Genomic DNA, 20,936 nt, shown 5'->3' on the forward strand with positions numbered 1-20,936 from the left:
TTGAAGGATATAATAAGATATCATAATACTAGTCTGTGTTAATAATTTCTTTAAAAAAGAGTGTTAATTATGAGTAACAAATGGTTATTCAGGTTTCGGGGCGGGCCGGTTTGTTACCCGGATGTAGAAGCCCATGTGCGTTGCAGTGGAGCTACTTGAATTGCAGCAGGAGCGCACTCCTTGCGTTATATCATTCTCTCTCCTCCAGCCGCTTGCTTCGGTTCCAGGCATTGCTAAAGTAAGTTTTATCACATCACTATACAGATTTATTTACACAATAGAGTACAAATGACATTTATTCTATAGGATGTTTAAATTAAATCTATAAGCTTTGCAAAAGTAGTAGTAGTAATAGTAGCAGTATGTAGCATATAATTTGATATATGTATATATAATAATAAAGCTTAGGCTGTGTTAAACAGACACATTAATGAAACTCTGTATGAACCCAGTGCTTGTTCTGTATTAAGTTGTGCTGCATGATCGAGAAATTTCCGTGTATTACACCTGCTTAAATGATAAAGATTAACCAGGTGAATAACTGGCCATGTTGAGAAATTAACGCCAATAAACCCCAATTTAGCAAATATTAGATGTTTAACGGTGCTAAAACTTTGGTTTTAGGAACCTTTAGTGGTTATAGTCATATGCACGATTATACCATCTAATTCCTCTTCTGCATTACCTAGCTAGCAGCTATGCTACCTATTTTACATTACATGAGTGTATGTGTTTATGTGGCAGGCGCTTTTCCTCCAGAAGACCTTGCTCTAGAGCTCAGCTCTGACAGGCCAGGGACCTGAACCCACAACCTTCTCTGAGCTAACATTATTAACCATTCACTGTTCAACTGGCAACTCTCAGTGTCGGCTAGCTAACAAAAGAAACATGTGCAGTGCTTTCTTCTGCACGTTACAGCACCTTCTGTATAATATTTAACAGAGCTTTAATATTTTTTTTTGAGCCAGTTGTGCTGCTAGTGTGTGCTCTGGCTAACGCGAGGCTGGTAGACGGCGCTTCCGGTCGTGTTGCCATGAGGACGTTGAGCTTGACCTTGTGACGCATGACCTGGACACACGTGGGCCAGGGGGGGCCACGTGAATGAACCATCCTGTAGTTTTAAGAAAGCTCGGAGACAGTGGTGTATATAACAGGCCCATCATTGCTAATTAAAGTTGGATTGAATTGATTGATTTTGATACTAAAGCTGTGATCTTGATGAAATGTGGTTCACTGGAAGCAAGCTCACTATAAGAGGAGAAGCCCCGCTTCCCTCGCCCAATGGACTGCAGTTCAGTTAAGCACCAGTAGGGGCGCCAGGTGCCATCTCGGGCTTGTGTCATGTGACTTTTTAATTTAAATTCAGTACTGATCAAAGATGGGTGGATTATATGTAGAATATTTCAGATTTGAATGAAAAAGCTCATCAGGTTTTTTGTGTTGTTTTTCAGAGATGCTGCGCTTGCCCAGTGTGATGAGGCAGATGAGGCCAGTGTGCAGGGCTCTAGCTCCACACCTCACCCGCGCCTATGCCAAGGACGTGAAGTTTGGAGCTGATGCCCGGGCGCTCATGCTCCAGGGAGTGGACCTGTTGGCAGATGCGGTGGCTGTCACTATGGGACCAAAGGTTAGTTTATTGTTCGCTCGTTTGATGACTTTGTGGAAAAACACCAAATAATGATCTTACAATATATTAAATACACACTGGTAGAGTTTTCATATAACATGGTTAAAGGTTGGCCTGTGTTATTATATAAATTATTTTAGGTGATCATGTGTATAATCGTATAATATATTAGTATTGGTAATAGGAATATTAAAGTATTAATTAATAGTCAGTATTAATTTTAGAGTATCCAGACAACATTGCTTTATACTTTACAAAAATAGTGACTGGTCAGTGGGTAGTGTTTGATGTACTTCCTTTACACTCCATCTTTATGTTTGTAGATTATATAACTGATCTGTTTCTGGGATATCTTTTAGAAAAGAGCTTCAGTTTGTATATGTCCTAATATCTTCGTCATTCATCAGGGTCGCACAGTTATCATTGAGCAGAGCTGGGGCAGCCCAAAGGTCACCAAAGACGGAGTCACAGTTGCCAAAAGCATTGACCTTAAAGATAAGTACAAGAACATCGGGGCCAAGCTGGTGCAGGATGTGGCTAATAACACAAATGAGGAGGCAGGTGATGGCACCACCACCGCCACTGTACTGGCACGGGCCATTGCCAAGGAGGGCTTCGACACCATCAGCAAAGGTGCCAATCCCGTAGAGATCCGCAGAGGAGTCATGCTCGCTGTGGAAACAGTCATCAACGAGCTCAAGAAGCTGTCCAAACCAGTCACTACACCTGAGGAAATTGCTCAGGTAAGAGTCTGAATGTGTAACATCATTAATGGAAGGGACTGTGTTCTGTATAGAGATAGATTAATACTTCAGTCAGTTGACTGTAAAATATTTCTCCTTCATACTCACAGGTAGCTACTATTTCTGCCAATGGAGACACTGAAGTCGGTACGATCATCTCTAACGCCATGAAGAAAGTGGGACGTAAAGGAGTGATCACTGTGAAGGTATGTGTTTCTCTGCTTGCTCAGTTAATTATTTATAAATGCGGTGAACATTTCCATGATTGTTGACTCTTCTGTGTCATCCAGGATGGCAAAACTCTGCATGATGAGCTGGAGATCATTGAAGGCATGAAGTTTGACCGTGGCTACATCTCACCCTACTTTATCAACACAGCTAAAGGTCAGCATATACACAGTACAGTCCTTGAAACACATCTGGTGTAATTATTCCAAAACTCTCCTTCACTCAGTATCTACTGTCTGTTCTCTATAGGTCAGAAGTGCGAGTTCCAGGATGCCTACGTGCTTCTGAGTGAGAAGAAGATATCCAGCGTGCAGAGCATTGTACCAGCCCTGGAGATTGCCAACCAGCACCGTAAACCCCTGGTCATTGTGGCCGAGGATGTAGATGGAGAGGCCCTTAGCACTCTTGTACTCAACAGGTTTGTCATTTTTTGCTCCCTAGGATTTACATAAGTGTTGGATGGCTTATCAGAGCTCAGAGGTTAAGAGGCTCTGAGCTGCCACTGCTCCATGGGTGCCATATCATTGCTACACACTGACCCCCAGCTCCTTCTAAGCTAGGATGCACAAAGGAAATAATTTTAACATACAAGGCATGTATCTATGTATAATGACAATAAAGGTAGTCTATTTCTCTCTCATGTATGCCCTGGAGTTTTTAAAAGCCTGTTCTAAATAAAGCCCTTTCTAAATAATTTTAAATTCTATTTCTGTTCTCAAAACTGTTCTGTTAATTAGAACAGTCAGGTTGTAACATGTATTTAACTCCTCTAGGTTGAAGGTTGGACTGCAGGTTGTGGCAGTAAAGGCCCCAGGCTTCGGAGACAACAGGAAGAACCAGCTGAGAGACATGGCAATTGCTACTGGAGGAGCTGTATGTGTTTCAATCAAAGACATCTTCATGTCTTCCAGATACAACTTAGACTGTGCAAAGTTATGATATATGCCTCTCTGTTCACTCAGGTGTTTGGCGATGAGGCTGTCGGCCTAGCTATCGAGGACATCCAGGCGCACGACTTTGGCCGTGTGGGCGAGGTAGTCGTGACCAAAGATGACACCATGCTGCTGAAGGGCCAGGGTGACCCAGCTGTCATCGAGAAGCGTGTCGTTGAGATCACCGAGCAGCTGGAGAACACCACCAGTGACTACGAGAAGGAGAAACTCAATGAGCGCCTGGCCAAGCTCTCTGATGGCGTGGCTGTACTCAAGGTAAGGAAGCAGGCTCAAAAATGTTGTTGTCTATTTACCTGCAATACGGCAGGGTAAGAGTGGATTATCTGCTTTGTTGTAGGTTGGTGGAACGAGCGACGTGGAGGTGAATGAGAAGAAAGACAGAGTGACTGATGCTCTGAACGCCACTAGGGCTGCTGTCGAAGAGGGCATTGTTCCCGGAGGTGGCTGTGCTCTCCTGCGTTGCATGCCTGCCCTGGACACCATCAAACCTATCAACGATGACCAGAAGATCGGTAAGTCTTCTAAGAAAAGTACTGAATTAAAGGTTGTAAAGTTGATGTAGTATTTGGATGTGGTCTTAACAAATACATATATGTGTTTCCCAGGTATCGACATCATCCGCAGAGCGCTGCGCATCCCTGCTATGACCATTGCCAAGAATGCAGGAGTGGAGGGGTCTCTGGTGGTGGAAAAAATCCTGCAGAGTGGCACTGAGATCGGCTATGACGCCCTTAACGGCGAGTACGTCAACATGGTGGACAGAGGAATCATCGACCCTACAAAGGTGTGTTACAAATGATAAGCTGTTGAAGATTTTTTTTTTTAATTCCTGCATGGTGAACACACTGGTGCCCTCCTCTGTGAATGGAAGGACACTGCAGATGTGCTAATAGACTCTCTGGCTCCCCCTGCAGGTGGTAAGGACAGCACTGCTGGACGCTGCTGGTGTTGCATCCCTGCTCTCGACCGCGGAGGCTGTGGTCACAGAGCTGCCCAAGGAGGAGAAGGAAATGCCAGGAGGAATGGGTGGTATGGGTGGTATGGGCGGTATGGGTGGTATGGGATTCTAAACTCCACTACCACATGTGCCATACAGACTTTAAGGTAGGGAGGGTGAGGGCAGGGGGCACAGGTTGACCCTTCCCTTGCACCCCCGTACCTGCCCAGGAGTGTGACAATGCAGAAGAAATGGATGACCCCCATCCCGCATTCTTCTAAAAACCAAGTCTGATCTCGCCTCTCCATTCGAGGCTGAAGCTGACCTGACCCTGTTGCTCAGAAGACAAGCATCACGTGACCAGACTCTGCCTGTGTGATCAGTCCATACTCAACATGCTCAGTTTAATCGATGGTTAATAATGGAAAGCAGCAATAGTGCTCTTTTAATTTGTCCTATTTATGCACTGAGTGAATTAGTATTAAGGCTGGAGTACTTGTTGCTGGATGTGACTCTGTTGTTGTTCTGTGTAAAAAAAAAAAAAAAAAAAAAAAAAAAAAAAAGCTTCAGAAGCAACACACGAGGGTTGAAATCTGCCTTTAAATGGAGAACCAATGTTTTGAGGAACTGGAGCCAGATGTCAGCAAATTCCTTAATTTTTTTTTTTTTGTCCAGTTTGTCTTTTTTGTATACATGTCATGTTTACACCTGTTCTAAACATTCACTTGTCGGTCAAGACAATTAAAAGTATCTCACTGAAGACTTGCATGCTTGGGGTTGTTCTTGATGTGAAGTAAATAAATAATACTAAAAATGCTGAAATGCTAAAACAAGAGCTGCTTGCATAGAATACCAGGAAATAGATCTGAGTTTGTCGAGTGTTAGGCCTAGATTCTGTGTCACTTGTCTTTGTCTGATGGGTTTGAGGGGGTTGATGTTTCTTCAGCAGTGAATGGATTGGAGCTATTGGAAATGTATTTTTCAGAAGTTTGTTGGACAGCAGTTTTAAAGAAGCCGTACGCAAGCTTACCACAATGCACATCCTCCTACGTATGTCCAGTGACGGTATTAAGACTGCTATTCAAAATCAAATAACATTCGTAGTGAATAATCCTCCAGCTTTTTTTCCAATTAAAAAAAGTTAAATGTGTGACATTAATCAACAAATGTTTTGTACAATAGTTATTAGTAATTGTTTTTTTTATTTAATAAAAAGTGATATTCCAAAAGAACTGGTGTGCTCAAAAGATTTGACCTCCTTGGATAGATCTGCAAGTTATTTACCAATTATAATGCCCCTTAAACACAAATTACCTTGTTTTGTCTAGTGACCTTTTAAATAGCACCATGTTTGACAACCATCAGACAGACATACTGTTGTGAAATCAGACCCATTTGTTTTGTTTCTCTTCAGGTGAAGAGAAAACCACTAGGACCTTCTGATTTTCTTAGAACAAAACTGCAGCATGTCTAGCCACTTTGTTGTTTTGGAGAAAAGTTTTATATATTTATATATATTTATTTATATAATATATATATATGCATATTATGTATAAATATATATGTTTCACATTCTCCAGACTTGTTTATTTTCACTCAATTATATGCAACATTGTAATGTAAAGTTAAGAGTACACTATCCATCCACCAGCTGTTGTGAAGCGCATAGCTAGAGGTGTCTAATATTATCTCTCACATGACCCATCTATTTGAAGGTGAAACTAGTCTGAACTAGATGCTGGCAAACAAGACACTGCATAGAGACCACACCACACAAGAAGCCCAATTTTTTTAAATATAAAAATAGTTTATAAACCATGCAGGCAGAATACATACTCGCCACAACACTCATTGAACACCCCAATCAAAACTACTAAAATAAAGCCTCACTACATGAAACAAAAACAAAAATCTATTATACACTGTAGTCTAGTCTGTGGTCTTACATTAGTTATATACATGTGGTTTTTCCCATAACCAAAATAAATATATCATATGATGTCTATGAATATAGGTTTGAAGACAATGATAAATAATACGTGATGTGCTAGGTTCAAAAGCAGTAAGGGCATGCAGGTCGATTGGAATCTTTAAGGTCTAAGCTTGCAGATAACCTCACTTTACAGCAATCTCATGAGAGCCATGAAGTGTATTTACCCATCAGCCCCCTGAGTTTGGGCCCCTTCAGTAAAGGTGCAAGGATCTATCTGTTAAAAATCAAACTTTACAAATATATTGCACACTTTTACAATAAAACATTTGTCCCTTGATTTGGACACTTATTGAGACACACCATAAGATGTTACATATCGTGCTCCCATCAATGAACGTTCAGCAGTTAAAACTATTTACATGTGCCAACTTCACATCCCTCCTCCAGACTTGGCAACCATGTCACCACACTGCACAGGGAAAAAGTTATTACTATGCAAGTGAAGTGTTTGTAATATGTTTGATTTCTCATAGCACTTGTGTCATGGAAAGCCCTACTGATGCTGGTGTGGAAGGATTTCTGCCTGTCAGTCTTACATGCAGCACCGACTGAATGCATGCCTTCAGCCACTGCAGCAGGCAAAGCATGAATACAGTGTACCCTTTATATACAGGGCACTCAAATCAAGTCTCCTTGCGAGTTTGTGAACAAAAAAATAGACATGATTGAAAAAAATACTGGTGCTGATTATGGGGGGTGCACAATGCCCTCCACCCACACTGGACAAGTCCAGATCTTCTTAAATTGTTTTTGTGTGTTTATTTAAAAAAAAAAAAAAAAATCACACATGTCGAAAGCTTATAACATGATTGGAAAAGCAACTTAGACTCTTGTGAAAAACAAGCCCGGTTCAATCCTACTGAAATCCCAATCCCACACATGCCAAATAACCGTCTCCATCTCTTCTGCACCATTCACAAAACCAACATCTGTTCACTGAGCTCTTGACAGACCTTCCACATAGTCCAGCTGCCATTAAACAGTATGGCTCAAAGTGCAGTTCTGAAATGTTATTAGAGATGGAGTGATGCAGCTATACGCTTAACTCGCCCAAAATGTTAAGCCCCCAAATTAGATCCAGCCTCAAAAATAACTTAGGATAAAAATGTAAAATCAAATGGTTTAGTTTGGACCAGGCACTGCAGATACTGAGGCACGTGAAGTTGTGTCTGTTAACTACCCCTCTCCAAAAGCACCCTTTACCAGAATTCCCTTAATGCCCTCCCGCCCTGGAAGCCCCTCCGTGTGGAGAGACGCTACGTGTGGTGGACCTCATGGAACATCAGCTCGCGTGGGATCTGTGTCTCTGGGCCGTACAGTTTGCAGGCCCGTCGTTCAAACGCTGACACCATCTGCTTAACTACTTCATCGAAGAACACGGTGGCCAACTGAGAATGCAGCAGGGAGCGGAACTCGAAGGAAATCTGTCACAGAAAGAGACAGGGGAAAGTGACGATGTGGGCTGATTGTACTTAATGCAGTCCCAAGCAAGGACCTTATCTTGTCCTCACACATTGTGAAACTAAAGACAATTTAGTTTCATGCCCCAAATGACTGAAAACTTAACCAATGTGTCAAAGTATAAAACGTTATTTAAACAATATATGTATATATGATTAAACCTTGAGCTAAAGACCATTAATAACACTGGCCTTAGACTACAAACTAGGCTTAAATATCTACCCTATTCATGCTGTACAAGTCTTTTTTTAGTGATGACATTGGCTTAGTACTCAGGTTAAATTGTAACAGATTCAGTAGAACAGCAAGCTACAAATGCTTTAAACATACACAATGCTGATTGCACATGACAAACTAGAAGTTGCATCAACAGGTAAATATCGTGCATACTTTTACACATGGCTCTTTTAAGGATAAGCTTCTCAGATGGTTTGACAAAACAAAACAGACAAGTACGAATCTTCTCGTGTTACTTACAGCAAAGTCCAGGGTGCACGTACGGGGGTAGCCAGGGAGGCCAGGACTGAAGCGCCACACTGTCTCCAGGTGATTAAACAGTTTACCGTCTGAACATGAAGCCTTGGGGACAAAACAGGAGACGTAATGAAATATGCATCACCAGCAAAATGTACCTTGGTCATGAAGTTAACATTCAATTATTTCAAGGCGTACCAAAAAGTTCTTTGTACAGCAAATGCCTACCTTCACCAAATGGGGGCGCACTGTCGTAACAAGAGACGTGTAATTCTCCACCACGGGAGGAAAGCCCACTGTTAGCTTGGCCTTACAGAAACCAGAACGCCGGAACACTACATCTGAGCGCTTGCACCAGGGCACAAAGTGAAGATAGTCTTCAACCTTGGACACCACGTCATACATTTCTTGCATGGAATACCTGAAAGCACATAGAGAAATAGAGAGACTGGAATGAGTGCAACCATACCACACACGTGGGGCCAGCAGTACAAGCGTGACTGGCTTAACACGGAAACCATGTGAAAAATGTCTGAGGTGACACGTTAGGGGACAGAAAGCGTCAATGGAAAACTGGGCAACACGGTCATGAGTTATGGGCATGACCCCTACTCACCTCACTCTCTTTCTCAAGCTGATAAGGAGTTGCGCAAAGGTCAAACATTTGTTTATTATAGTCTCGCGAGCTAGCCAGCGGTGAATTGGTTAACCTTTTTAATCATTATAACTTTATGTTATACATTACGAACAGTTCTCTTTTGCAGTTTTATAAGCACTGCAAAGATTAGTGGAGGTGACTCCAACAGAAATTGCTCAATCAGTGCCAAGTTGGAGTTCCTACAAGTCAGTTTAAAACCACTTTTCAGCAGCCGAAACCAGCTAACTGCATCTTTTTGAACTGCTGCTCATGCTTTAAAGAAGTGTCTAAATTACATCAGTACAGAAATTAGACATGCTGGACAAAAGTAATAAAATATTCCTTTGCAAGGGTTTTCTTAAAGTACTATTTCATGACATGCTGCTTCCTTAAAATCTTTACGTAGAAGTTCTCAGGCTTCAGAGGAACAGCCCTAGTTGCCTGCTCTTTCTATGTAAACTACAGGGGCAAAGGAATGTGCAATGTGATACTTATGAAACTGGGCTGACTATATAACATTTAGTCCCGTGTGCACAGGCCTTGTGCTTCCCTTGCCAAAAGTAGTTCTCTAATGCCAGCTTGAATGTGAGTTCTGTTAAACTGAAAGTACCTCTACGCTTGGCACAGATAACTGCAGAAACCCAGAAGGCCATCAGGATATAAGTATTTCCAGCTGTGCTGTACAGATGGGTGCATTATTACTACAACACAGCACTACTGAATTCTCAAATCTGGTCAGAAATGTGTTGATTAACAGCAGTTCTGACAGTAGTGCATTTTTGTCTTACTAACTTCGAGAGAGAAAAAAGAGAGAGGATAACAGGAACTAACTTGTCTCGAATGTCCCAGAACATTAAAGCTAACAGTTAAAAGGCATGAAGTGTCATTCATTATAAAATAAAAAAAAATTTAATCACTGACAAATCACTATGGTATAAGAGGAATAAAATACCTCAGGACATGACATTATAGGAAAATAATAAACTTGTTATCGGCTTCGTATCAGAGCGCATCACACTACCCCGTCACGGATTATTTTCCCATAACCACATGTTCCGTCATGTTTTATTCTGTACTTGAAATGTATACATTTATTTGGGTTATATAGTGACAATACACAACATATAGACCTGAATAAAGCTGGAAACATTTCAGTCACGACATAGATGACACCTTACCCAATGATGCGTCTCTCAGAGTACTCTTTCCTCTTGTTAAAGGAATCGGTGAGGTTGAAAAAGCTTCTGGTTGGATTGAGCGCATGACGGCCAGACACGGTCCGCAAGAGAGGAGGCACCCTGGTCATCAGAATCCCACACGATGACAGATATCTATACACGATATACAGAATGCAGCCAGTGATGAGAAGCTCACTATAATGCTTTTCACACAGTAACTAAAACCACAGAAGCATTATCAAATTTGCTTGATTTTCCCTAATCTCACCAGGACTATAGAGGTATTTTAGAGATGCAACAATGACATTTATCAGCCAATCCCAAGTCGTTCTTTGTTAGACGGATTGGATTATTGACATGATCCTGGAATTTACTGCTGATCAAAGCTGTTGTCAAACTGCCAAGATAACGTGTCCATAATAGCCGGCTTAATCAATGAAAACAAGATTACATGACACTCTTAGAGGCTTATAGATATGCATGAGCACGATTTACTTTTTCCTGCTCTCAATTTACTACTGTCAGCTATCAAATGATCAAAATTGTGCCAGTTTGTGCTCTCATCTAAATAAAACGCCCTTAACAATAAACTGACCAAGGAGGTTACAACTTAGGACAGACATTTTTAAATAAAATGTGCTATGACTTACAGATGTTTTATGGAAATGTACTGAAACATTTTGCTGTTGCCTCCCATTACATTAATGTAGAAGACTCTACACTGCACACTGAGACCGAATCATAACATGCTTTATTCATAAGATCAAGGGCTTGTTTTCTTTAAATGAGAGTACAAATCAGCCACAATCTAGGTATAAAGGCATTAATTCAAGGACTCGAAAAAGCAAACTGAGAGCACAAATAAAGTCAATTGTGCATTCCAAATCTATTTTACATTGCGCACACACACACACACACACCAAATCCTGTATTCATTATATTCCCTAACAGCGTCTCACAAACACTCAATATAAGCACCGTATCAATGAGTGCTGTCCCATAAAGCAACGTATTATTTAATATGCCTCTCCTCCCCCACCCCCACCCCGGCTTGTTCACTGTTCCTTCAGCCAAACATTTGCTGTGTCTCCTGAAAGGGGAATTCTCTTCCTGCCCATTTTTCCTGACTGTTTCCCAGGCCTCTGAGCCACGTGATGTGATTCCTTAATCGCTTACCTACTTACGTTCGGCCTCTTGTTGGTCTGTGTTGTGCTCTGTGAGGTTTGGTTGCTATATTTCCACCCTTGTAGTTAATCAAATCATCTTTGGCTTAATGAAAAACACTGCCAAAAACACTGCTACTCTGTGCTTCCCCAGAAGCTAATCATTTTTATGGCCTTTGTAGCCTGCATGTTAGAATTTTTCTATCTTTCACGCCTACTGTGTGCTGCACTAAGCTGTACCACAAGGTCAGTGTAGGGTTATATCTAATCTAGAGTCATCAGGTTTACAAAGAATCACTAATATCGGGGAGTTTGTTTACACTAAAATCACTTTTATCATTTACTTTATTTCACAATGTGTTCACTAACAACAGTAAAGTTAACACACTAAGCACAAGCAATGTTCATCAGGCTACTGTCACTATTCTCCTAAAGCAGTAATTCTGTGATTTCACCTCACTGCTAAACCACACCGACTTCACACTCTTTTATCAAACACATATCTGATACTCTATGGTGCCCTAACAAATTTTAAAATAAAATAACAATAAAAAAGTACATAAAGCCAACAACCAATCAGCTTCTTGTTGCAGCTCTTGAGGGTTGTGGAAGTACAGACACTAGCAACTTCTGTGATAATATCTCCTTATAGTGCTTCTGTCAATTTTTCACCCCCTTTCAGTTAGTCTAGTGGCCAGAATAGTGTACAACAGATAGTGGAATAGATAGTGAATGCAGCATCTGAAGCAGAGACTGCCAAAGATCAGCGATGGCTTGACTAGAATCAGCTAATAGAGAGAAGATTTTCACAGTGCAAGAGTTAACATTATTGAGATGTGCACATTAGGTACCCTGTGAGCTACGAACCCTAGCCATAAACCTAATGTGAGCTACGAACCCTAGCCATAAACCTAATGTGTGCTACGAACCCTAGCCATAAACCTAATGTGAGCTACGAACCCTAGCCATAAACCTAATGTGAGCTACGAACCCTAGCCATAAACCTAATGTGAGCTACGAACCCTAGCCATAAACCTAATGTGAGCTACGAACCCTAGCCATAAACCTAATGTGAGCTACGAACCCTAGCCATAAACCTAATGTGTGCTACGAACCCTAGCCATAAACCTAATGTGTGCTACGAACCCTAGCCATAAACCTAATGTGTGCTACGAACCCTAGCGATAAACCTAATGTGAGCTACGAACCCTAGCCATAATCCTTGTCCCTGCATCTTAATGCAATTTTTTTTTGCATATTTGCAAAAAAAAAAAAAAGTTCTGAAACTTTTTGTGGATATGAAGTTTCACTGCACCCGTCTCGCTAGAAATTTGTCCTTTTTGCTGCCTTTCTCCACAGCTATTCCTGACCTGCGTACACAAGAGCCCGTCAGCAAACAAGCACGATTTTCTTGTTTACTCACCACGTTTACTCAGTGCCTAAAACAAATCTCTTTACACCTCTTTAATAAGTTTTAATCACAGAACTCTTAACATTTTTCTTCGATCCTTGAAATACAGGGTGTCTGAAAAGGGAATATGTTAATCCGAATACGTTGAGCAAAATCCGCAAAAACATGATACAGACTCTAAGAAAATGCTTAGAGCGTACAGATGAACATGTACAGCAATATATTATAAGCAATAAATGCAAAATTAAGTAGATGTAGTTTTACTTTCATTGGTTTCTGCCTTTTCAGGCACCCTGTACATCCTGGATCATTGTGTCACAGTGTTCAAAAGTCTGCGTTCCAACACACGGAAATGCGTATACGTGGATGTAGTGACAGCCAATCAGATTACAACTTCCTAAGATTCTGAAGCTCATGGCCAGAAAGGTATACAAAAAAATACTGGACATATCGATCTGACCTTAAATGGACACTCATACCATATCAATCAAGGAGACAGATCAACATTGTCTGCTCCTGTCTCTACTTCTGGAAGGCTTTTGACCACTTGCCAGCTTCATTCAGAACAAGAGCGTGTTGTCATTACGACGATAGCTGAATGTCAGGTTTTGACATGACACAAATAAAGCAGCTCGTTTGCTAAACCTAGACGTGAGGCTCACGGCCAAGTATGACGAACGTGTCACTACTAGAGGACTTGTTCTGGACTTTGGACAGCAGCTGAGCGTTTCGTGCTGGACCGCCACCGCTTCTGTGTTGTAGGTACACTGTGTCCCTGCACCTGCACAGGAAGGGCAGCTGACACTGAGACACTGAGACACAAGGAAGTCTCAGGTATCACTTGATATGACGTCACTGCCCCCATGTTACGTCACACGCTGAGGTTTAAATGCAAGGCTTTAAATGCTTGAATGAAGTATTCAAAATCTCGGCATACTATCCACCAAATTACACAGCTGTCAAAATTCTGACCTAAAGCAGATCTATACCAAGTGGTTAACTGAAACCGGTGTTAAAGAAACGCTTCCAGTGAAACTATTGTGAAGAGTTTCATTGCTAAAGAACAATAAGATGTAACACCGGACGTAGACCAAATGCGTAACTGACTACTCAAGGGCACGAGAGAGAAACGACGTCAAATCTACACGCTTGCTATTTACTTGCAGTGACACTAGCAAACCAAACATAATGCCTGAGCTGACATTTAAAGCTGATCTGAGGTTGATCAGAAAGCAGGTACAGCACTCAGGGTTTGCTCAAGACAACAGCTGGTGAAAATTACTACCACTAGCCACAGGTATGCAGCTGAGCTACGCGGCTAGCTTCTCTTCAGATAGCTCATTAGCTCGCTGAACGGTCTCCAGGTTGACCAGTAACTAACTACGAAACAAATTAACAAGCAGCGGATGTGATCCCGGTGAACTTCGCTGGCTAGCTGCTTTTATTATCAGCGCACTACATTGCTAGCTAACGCTGGCTAACTTAGCTGAAGGCTACTGTAGCCAGCTAGCGATGCTTTAATGCTACACTGCAAGTGCGGAAATGTGTAAAGTTTGCTTGTGTTACCTGACTCCATTCCTGCCCGGTGTTTCTCGAGTAGCCGTGAACGGTAACTGTTTAATACACTCCGCTACCGCTCTCCGCAAACACCGGGAGCCTCTCGCCATCTTCACTTCAGCTAGCTTTTTTTTTTTTTTTTTCACCTTCCCCCCCTCGCGAACTACACTTTTTCCAGTACCAGAGCCCGCCCCCTTTTACGGGACCCTCCCAATAACATTCAGAATACTATTGGACGGAGCGAGCCGGTGCTCGCTGCTCATTGGTGGAATGTTCCGTCCGTCACGCTGCCTCTTTCGTGTATGTAAATTTACTGCGATGACGTGCGCAGCAATGTCACGGGATGTGGGATAGAGTTGCCCAGACTGAGCGCCCCATCTCCAAAGCGCATATCTCCAAAAGGTTAGAGTTAAATTGGTTGAGGAACGCAGAGGCAAAGCTGTGATATTAACGTAAAGTGACTGAAATGAAGACAAAACATAAAACGCACCACATTAACATATTCATTTCGAACAATAAATGAAACTGGAACAAACATTCTACATGATTCTGGAGCAGATTTGTACTCAGTGTGTAAACACTTGACCTGCTCTGCACCCCTCCTCTATTAAAACCACTGCACTCAGTCTGTATGCATGATGCTTCCATATGAACTCTACATGTCTCCTGTGTGAACTAACTGCATGTTGTCTTCTGTTCTAGTGCCACTATTTACATCTATATTGTGAAGTTTGAGTTGAGGTGTGTAAGAAACACAATTTCATTATACTCTATACACATGAAAATAAAGAGCTTTACCTTTGAACATACTGAATGTACCGTAATTTGAACACTTGCAATGATATTTTAGGATGATACATTTGAACTCTGTCCAGTACAACTACATTTTGTCAGACAACTAGTGTTAGATTTGCAGATCTCATATGCTCACCAGCATATCCTATCAATTAAAACCCCAAATCACTTAGAAACTTTGATGCCAATAAGAATATGTACGACTTTTATCAATGTTGTGCAGCTCAATCGGATCCGTGTACTTTACTAGGTGATTCAGTGCATATTGTTGTTATTTACCAGGGTCAAGACCGACCCATATTAGGGCTGGCTGGAAAGGTGTTCAGAGATGACAGCCACATTCATGCCACTAGGAGGGGTTAACCTGGAGAATATGCACAGTGACACCCAGGAAGTTGATGTTCCTCACACAGTGGGCGAGGCTCTGTTCAGACAGGCGAGCTCCTCATGTCTTTCATCCCTGACAGATGAACAAATGATGATCAAATCATTTCCATCTGGTCCAAAGACTACTGCAGGGCAAACATTTGGAATAACATTGAACGCTCACCAGGTTCCCGCTAATGGAAGGTTAGTCAATTAGTTAATAAAATTAGGTGATATGACTTTGGGCAGAAACCCAGAATTAAACCACAAGGTCATTCTAGGCACCTACACACAAGGCCAACTTATCATCAAGGCCAGGGATGCGGGAAGGCCGTTTACATTGGAGGTGATGGACAGTATACAAGTGGTGTAAGCTATGACATCACACATGAATGATAGTCAAATATTTTTTTCTTTTAACAGAAATTGGGTGTTGTTTAATTATAGCCTACCATAGCATGGCTGCATTATCAAAAAAAGGTGTTGATTATTTTTCTATAGCAGCACAGATCTGAATATTATTCTTCCTATAGTAACCGGGATTTGTATTGCAGCTGCATTTGCAGTTCTGCAAGGATTCAGGGGTGCTGCAGCACCCTCAGCACCCTTACTTCCCACATCCTTGACCAAAGCATAGGTTCTCCTAATCTTTTTGCTTTTCTCAGTCCTTAACCTGTACTTTACTCTGAGGTGCCAACCTCACAGGTGCAGGTAAAGAGGTTGAAAGTGCCAAATCTTTCTGTCCATATGGGCCAATAGAACCATTTGGGAAGAGATTACTCAAGGTGTTCCTACCACTAGTAAGAGCAGCAGTGGAAATCAAGGTCTGGCAGGCCACTTTGGTATCACACGCAGGACTCTGTGGCCTGATTTCTGAATTCTGTGCAATGTGTCTTTGTCTATGGTAATTGGGGTTTAGCCACAGGTTGATAACCCATTTTTGAAAGTTCTTTAATTCCAGCAGGCCTAAGGCAACTTAGCTGCAGTTAGCAATACTAGCCTCCTCAGCTTCGGTATTCAGGAACTCTTTTCCTAGTTCACGGTGAGACCAAGCACCATAATGTGTGTGAGGAGGATGAACGTGGCCTGGGTGCCCTGCTCCTTGGTGGGGGCACGTAGGAGTCCAACTCCCAAATACAGCAGCATTTCTATTCCTCTGGCCATTATAGGTGACAGGGCCAGCTCGAGAATACCTGTGGCACTAGAGTGAAGCCAGGCGCTAGAGAGAAGCCAAAGTGTAGGACTATAATAACTATTGGAATGCTTATCTTTTGAAGGCAAACCTCAAAAAAAACAAAAAAAAAAAAAAACCTTTGTTCTGGGGCAATGTGCATCATGTAGATCCACTGACATGAACCAGTCTGTGGCTCTACAACATGAATAACATCTGATAGCTTTAACATGTGGCCATGTGGATTTTAGGAACCAGATCAGCTCTCTCAAATCTAGAATCTAATGCAATTCACCATCCTTCTACTGAACTAGGAAGTATGTTCTGAACCCATTGTTCAGATGATTTGAGAATTCCATGCATTCATTCAGTTTGGTTGTCCTGGTTTCTAGTTTCTGAAGCCTCTGCCCTTCTCTCCAGGTCTTTTTGGCCTCAGGTGTAAAGAGCAACCCAGTCATATAGGATAAGTTTCACAGGGTTGACTTATATGTGTCTCACAGTGCAGAAACACAGTTGCTGCCCTCCAGAAACCAGATTAGTGGAGAGCTGCCCTACAGCCTGGCCTAGGGGCCCCACTGCCAGAAACGAAGTTTCAATCATCTCTGTCACAGAGGGGTTGACAACTGCAGATTGGAGTGATTGTTCCAATGCATGCAGAAGAATGGCTAACAAATTGCTTCTATACACAATATGCAAGGCAATGTTGTAAGACCTCACCAGAATGTTATTAGCACATCTGCATTTGGTGTGAGGTCTGACATGAGTATAAGGTAAGAAGGAGAAAATGAAACAATGGCTGTATGACAGTGGTATTTATATCAAATGCTACATCACATGGTCACTTTGCTCAAGATGTCAGCATGCATGCGCATGTGCACAAGAAGATATCCAGGTGATATTCAAAGGTCCTGGTTGTTTAGTACAGGGTGATATAGAACATAATGTGTTTCCTCAGGGTAACAGTAAACCATATAGGGTTAACTACCTGTTAAGCTTGCCAACATACCCCCACCAACTATTTTAATAGCAACACCTGCTCATTTTTGCAGCTATGCAATCAACCAATTATGTGGCAGCAGCACAATACATAAATCATGCAGTTACAGGTCAAGAGCTTCAGGTACTGTTCACATCAAACATCAGATTGGTTGAAAATGTGTGATCTCTGTGTTTTTAACCAGGGCATGGATGTTGGTACCATATGGGCTGTTTTGAGTATTTAAGAAACTGCTGATCTCCTGGGATTTTCACAGACAACGGTCTCTAGAGTTTACACATAGTTGTGCAAAAAACAAAAAAGACTGAGTGAGCGACAGTTGCATGGATGGAAACGCATTGCCACACAGGCTACACAGGTGCTTGTTCAGTCCCTTGTCATTTCAAGACTAGACTACTGCAACTCACTCCTGGCAGGTCTGCCTCTGAGCACAATTCATCCTCTGCAACTGATCCAAAATGCAGCTGCATGATTGGTTTTCAACCTTCCTAAATTTTCCAACACCACCCCATTGCTACACTCCCTCCACTGGCTTCCTGTAGCTGCCCCCATCAGATTTAAAACACTGATGCTTGCCTACAAAGCCAAAAACAGACCAGCACCCACTTATCTCAAAGCACTTATCACACCTCGCACGGCACCACGCTCCCTCCGATCCTCTAGCACTGCTCAACTGGTCCCACCATCTCTCAGGGTACAAGGAAGGCATGCATCGAGACTCTTGTCTGTTCTGGCACCAAGGTGGTGGAATGAACTTCCGAACAGCTGAGTCACTGGCAGTCTTCAAACGACGTCTAAAGACTTACCTCTTCATAAATTTCAGCTCGGCTTTCAACACTATCATTCCAAACCTCCTCCTGTCCAAACTAACTCAGCTATCCGTGCCCACCTCCGTCTGTCAGTGGATCAACAGCTTCCTGAGAGACAGGCAGCAGCTAGTAAAGCTGGGAAAATTCTCATCCAGCACCCGTACAATCAGCATTGGTGCTCCTCAGGGTTGCGTCCTCTCCCCACTGCTCTTCTCCCTGTACACCAACGACTGCACATCTAAGGACCCCTCTGTCAAGCTCCTAAAGTTTGCCGACAACACCACACTTATCGGCCTCATTCAGGACGGTGACGAGTCTTCCTACAGACAGGAGGTAAAAGAGCTGGCTGTCTGGTGCAGTCTTAACAACCTGGAGCCCAACACGCTCAAAACAGTGGAGATGATAGTTGACTTCAGGAGGAACCCCCCTGCACACCCCCCCACTCACCATCATGGACAGCACTGTAACGATGGTGGAGTCATTCAGGTTCCTGGGCAACACTATCTCTCAGGACCTGGAGTGGGACATTCACATTGAGTCCATTGTTAAAAAGGTCCAGCAGAGGTTGTATTTCCTTCACCAGCTGAGGAAGTTCAACCTGCCACAGGAGCTGCTGAAACAGTTCTACTCTGCCATCATTGAATCCGTCCTCTGCACTTCAATAACTGTCTGGTTCAGCTCAGCTACCAAATCTGAACTCAGAAGACTGCAGAGGATCATCTGGACTGCTGAGCGAATCACTGGTACACCCCTCCCCAAGAACTGTACTTATCCAGATTGAGCAAAAGAACTGTTGCCTACAGAGCACTGAGCACCAGAACGGCCAGGCACAGGAACAGTTTCTTCCCTCAGGCAATCCATCTCATGAACACTTGACAATAAAACGTGGAACACACAACACTATCATACATTTATTTACTTAACACACATACCTATTTACTTTTCAAATTTGCACATAACATATCTGTACATACAAAATTGTCTATTTTGTATATTGTGTTTTTGCTATTTTGTACATTGTCTATTTGCATATTTGTGTATTATTCTTTTTATTATCTGTGTCTTGTCTTGTCACTGTCATTCTGTTGCACTGTGGAGCTTCTGTAACTAAAACAAATTCCGCATATCTGTAAAAATACCTGGCAATAAAGCTCATTCTGATTCTGATTCTGAAGTACTTAAGTTAGCACTTACCAAAAAAAAAAAAAAAAAAGTATTGTCTGAGCGCTTGTCTATTACCTCCCCAACAGAGTTTTGGACTGATGGTATTCCTAGTTTGTGGCCTAGTGAGCCAATATCAGAATGTATTTTTGATAGACTTCAAAGTACTATTGTAAGTCGCTCTGGATAAGGGCGTCTGCCAAATGCCATAAATGTAAATGTAAATGATAAGAGAGGTCAGAGGAAAATGGCCAGATTGGTTTGAGGTGCCAGGAAGGATATAGAAACTCAAATAATCACTCTTTACTACCATGGTGAGCAGAAAAGCATCTCAGCATGCACAAAACATCTGACCTTGAGGTGGCTGGGCTACAGCAGCACACGCATTGGGTTCCACTCCTGTCATGCAAGAACAGGAATCTGATGCATCATTGGCACAAACTCACTGAAACTGGTCAGTTGAAGATTAGGGAAAAAAAAAAAATCAACGTCCAGTTTGCCTCAGATTCTAGTTCTTGGCTGACAGGAGTGGTACCTGATGTGGTCTTCTGCTGTCCCACCTCAAGGTTTGATGTGTTGTGCATTCTGAGATGCTTCTCTGCTCACCACGGATGTAAAGAGTGTTTATTTGAGTTACTATAGACTTCCTGTCAGCTCAAACCAGTCTGGTCATTCTCCTTATCAACAAGGTGTTTCAGCCTGCAGACCCTTCGCACACAGAATGTTTTTTGTTTTTTTGAACTAGTGTGTGTAAACTCTAGAGACAGTTGTGTGTGAAATTCCCAGGAGATCAGCAGTTTCTGAAATACTCAAACCAGCGCATCTGGCACCAACAACCATGCCACAGTTAAAGTCACAGAGATCACACTTTTTCCCCTGATGTTTGATGCGAACATTAACTGAAGCTCTTGACCTGTATCTGCATGATTTTATGCATTGTGCTGCATTGTGTTCCTAGTAAAGTGAACGGTGAGTGTATAGTGAGGGCTGAATTACTGTCAAACTGCCTTCTTGACAAATTTATCATATTACTACTAAGCTTATATTTTGTAGACTAACATTTTGTAGACTAGATTTGCTGTCAATGGTTCCTTTGTGTATACTGGCATATGTATATATATATGGCAGATAGAAAATTATTATTTCCAGTTTCAGATTATTATGTGAATCTCAAATGGTTGTCTCTTTCACATACAAGTCAAATACACAGAGTAATAAAGTAACAGCTGTAAGTGTTGAGCTACAGGTCTAATACCCGGCTATTTGTGATGTCGC

The 20,936-nt window shown here is 42.1% G+C and overlaps 2 protein-coding genes across 2 annotated transcripts; one reads left to right on the top strand and one right to left on the bottom strand.

Moving 5' to 3' along the window:
• Positions 1-82: 82 nt before the first annotated feature.
• Positions 83-5,248, top strand: hspd1 (heat shock 60 protein 1). Its single transcript, XM_026912458.3, has 11 exons — positions 83-238; positions 1,452-1,627; positions 2,035-2,370; positions 2,481-2,576; positions 2,661-2,754; positions 2,848-3,016; positions 3,372-3,471; positions 3,561-3,806; positions 3,889-4,063; positions 4,157-4,335; positions 4,466-5,248. The coding sequence occupies exons 2-11, from the start codon at positions 1,454-1,456 to the stop codon at positions 4,619-4,621; spliced, it is 1,725 nt and encodes a 574-aa protein (XP_026768259.3). The 5' UTR covers positions 83-238; positions 1,452-1,453; the 3' UTR covers positions 4,622-5,248.
• Positions 5,249-7,236: 1,988 nt separating this feature from the next.
• coq10b (coenzyme Q10B) lies at positions 7,237-14,527 on the bottom strand. Its single transcript, XM_026912460.3, has 5 exons — positions 14,372-14,527; positions 10,232-10,384; positions 8,645-8,837; positions 8,420-8,521; positions 7,237-7,905 (listed from the first exon to the last, which is right to left on the bottom strand). Exons 1-5 carry the CDS (start codon positions 14,470-14,472, stop codon positions 7,738-7,740), a joined length of 717 nt encoding a protein of 238 aa, XP_026768261.1. The 5' UTR covers positions 14,473-14,527; the 3' UTR covers positions 7,237-7,737.
• Between the last annotated feature and the right edge of the window lie 6,409 nt (positions 14,528-20,936).

The sequence above is a fragment of the Pangasianodon hypophthalmus genome, chromosome 5, assembly GCF_027358585.1.
Source record: "Pangasianodon hypophthalmus isolate fPanHyp1 chromosome 5, fPanHyp1.pri, whole genome shotgun sequence".
NCBI lineage: Eukaryota > Metazoa > Chordata > Actinopteri > Siluriformes > Pangasiidae > Pangasianodon > Pangasianodon hypophthalmus.

Excerpts from the sequence above, each read along its gene's own strand:
- coq10b (XM_026912460.3), bottom strand. The coding sequence starts at position 14,472 with ATGGCGAGAGGCTCCCGGTGTTTGCGGAGAGCGGTAGCGGAGTGTATT. Across the intron at positions 8,522-8,644 it reads TGCGCCCCCATTTGGTGAAG|GCTTCATGTTCAGACGGTAA; the intron begins GTAGGCATTTGC and ends TTTGTCCCCAAG. Across the intron at positions 7,906-8,419 it reads CGTGCACCCTGGACTTTGCT|ATTTCCTTCGAGTTCCGCTC; the intron begins GTAAGTAACACG and ends TTTCTGTGACAG.
- hspd1 (XM_026912458.3), top strand. The coding sequence starts at position 1,454 with ATGCTGCGCTTGCCCAGTGTGATGAGGCAGATGAGGCCAGTGTGCAGG. Across the intron at positions 3,472-3,560 it reads CAATTGCTACTGGAGGAGCT|GTGTTTGGCGATGAGGCTGT; the intron begins GTATGTGTTTCA and ends CTGTTCACTCAG. Across the intron at positions 4,064-4,156 it reads CAACGATGACCAGAAGATCG|GTATCGACATCATCCGCAGA; the intron begins GTAAGTCTTCTA and ends TGTGTTTCCCAG.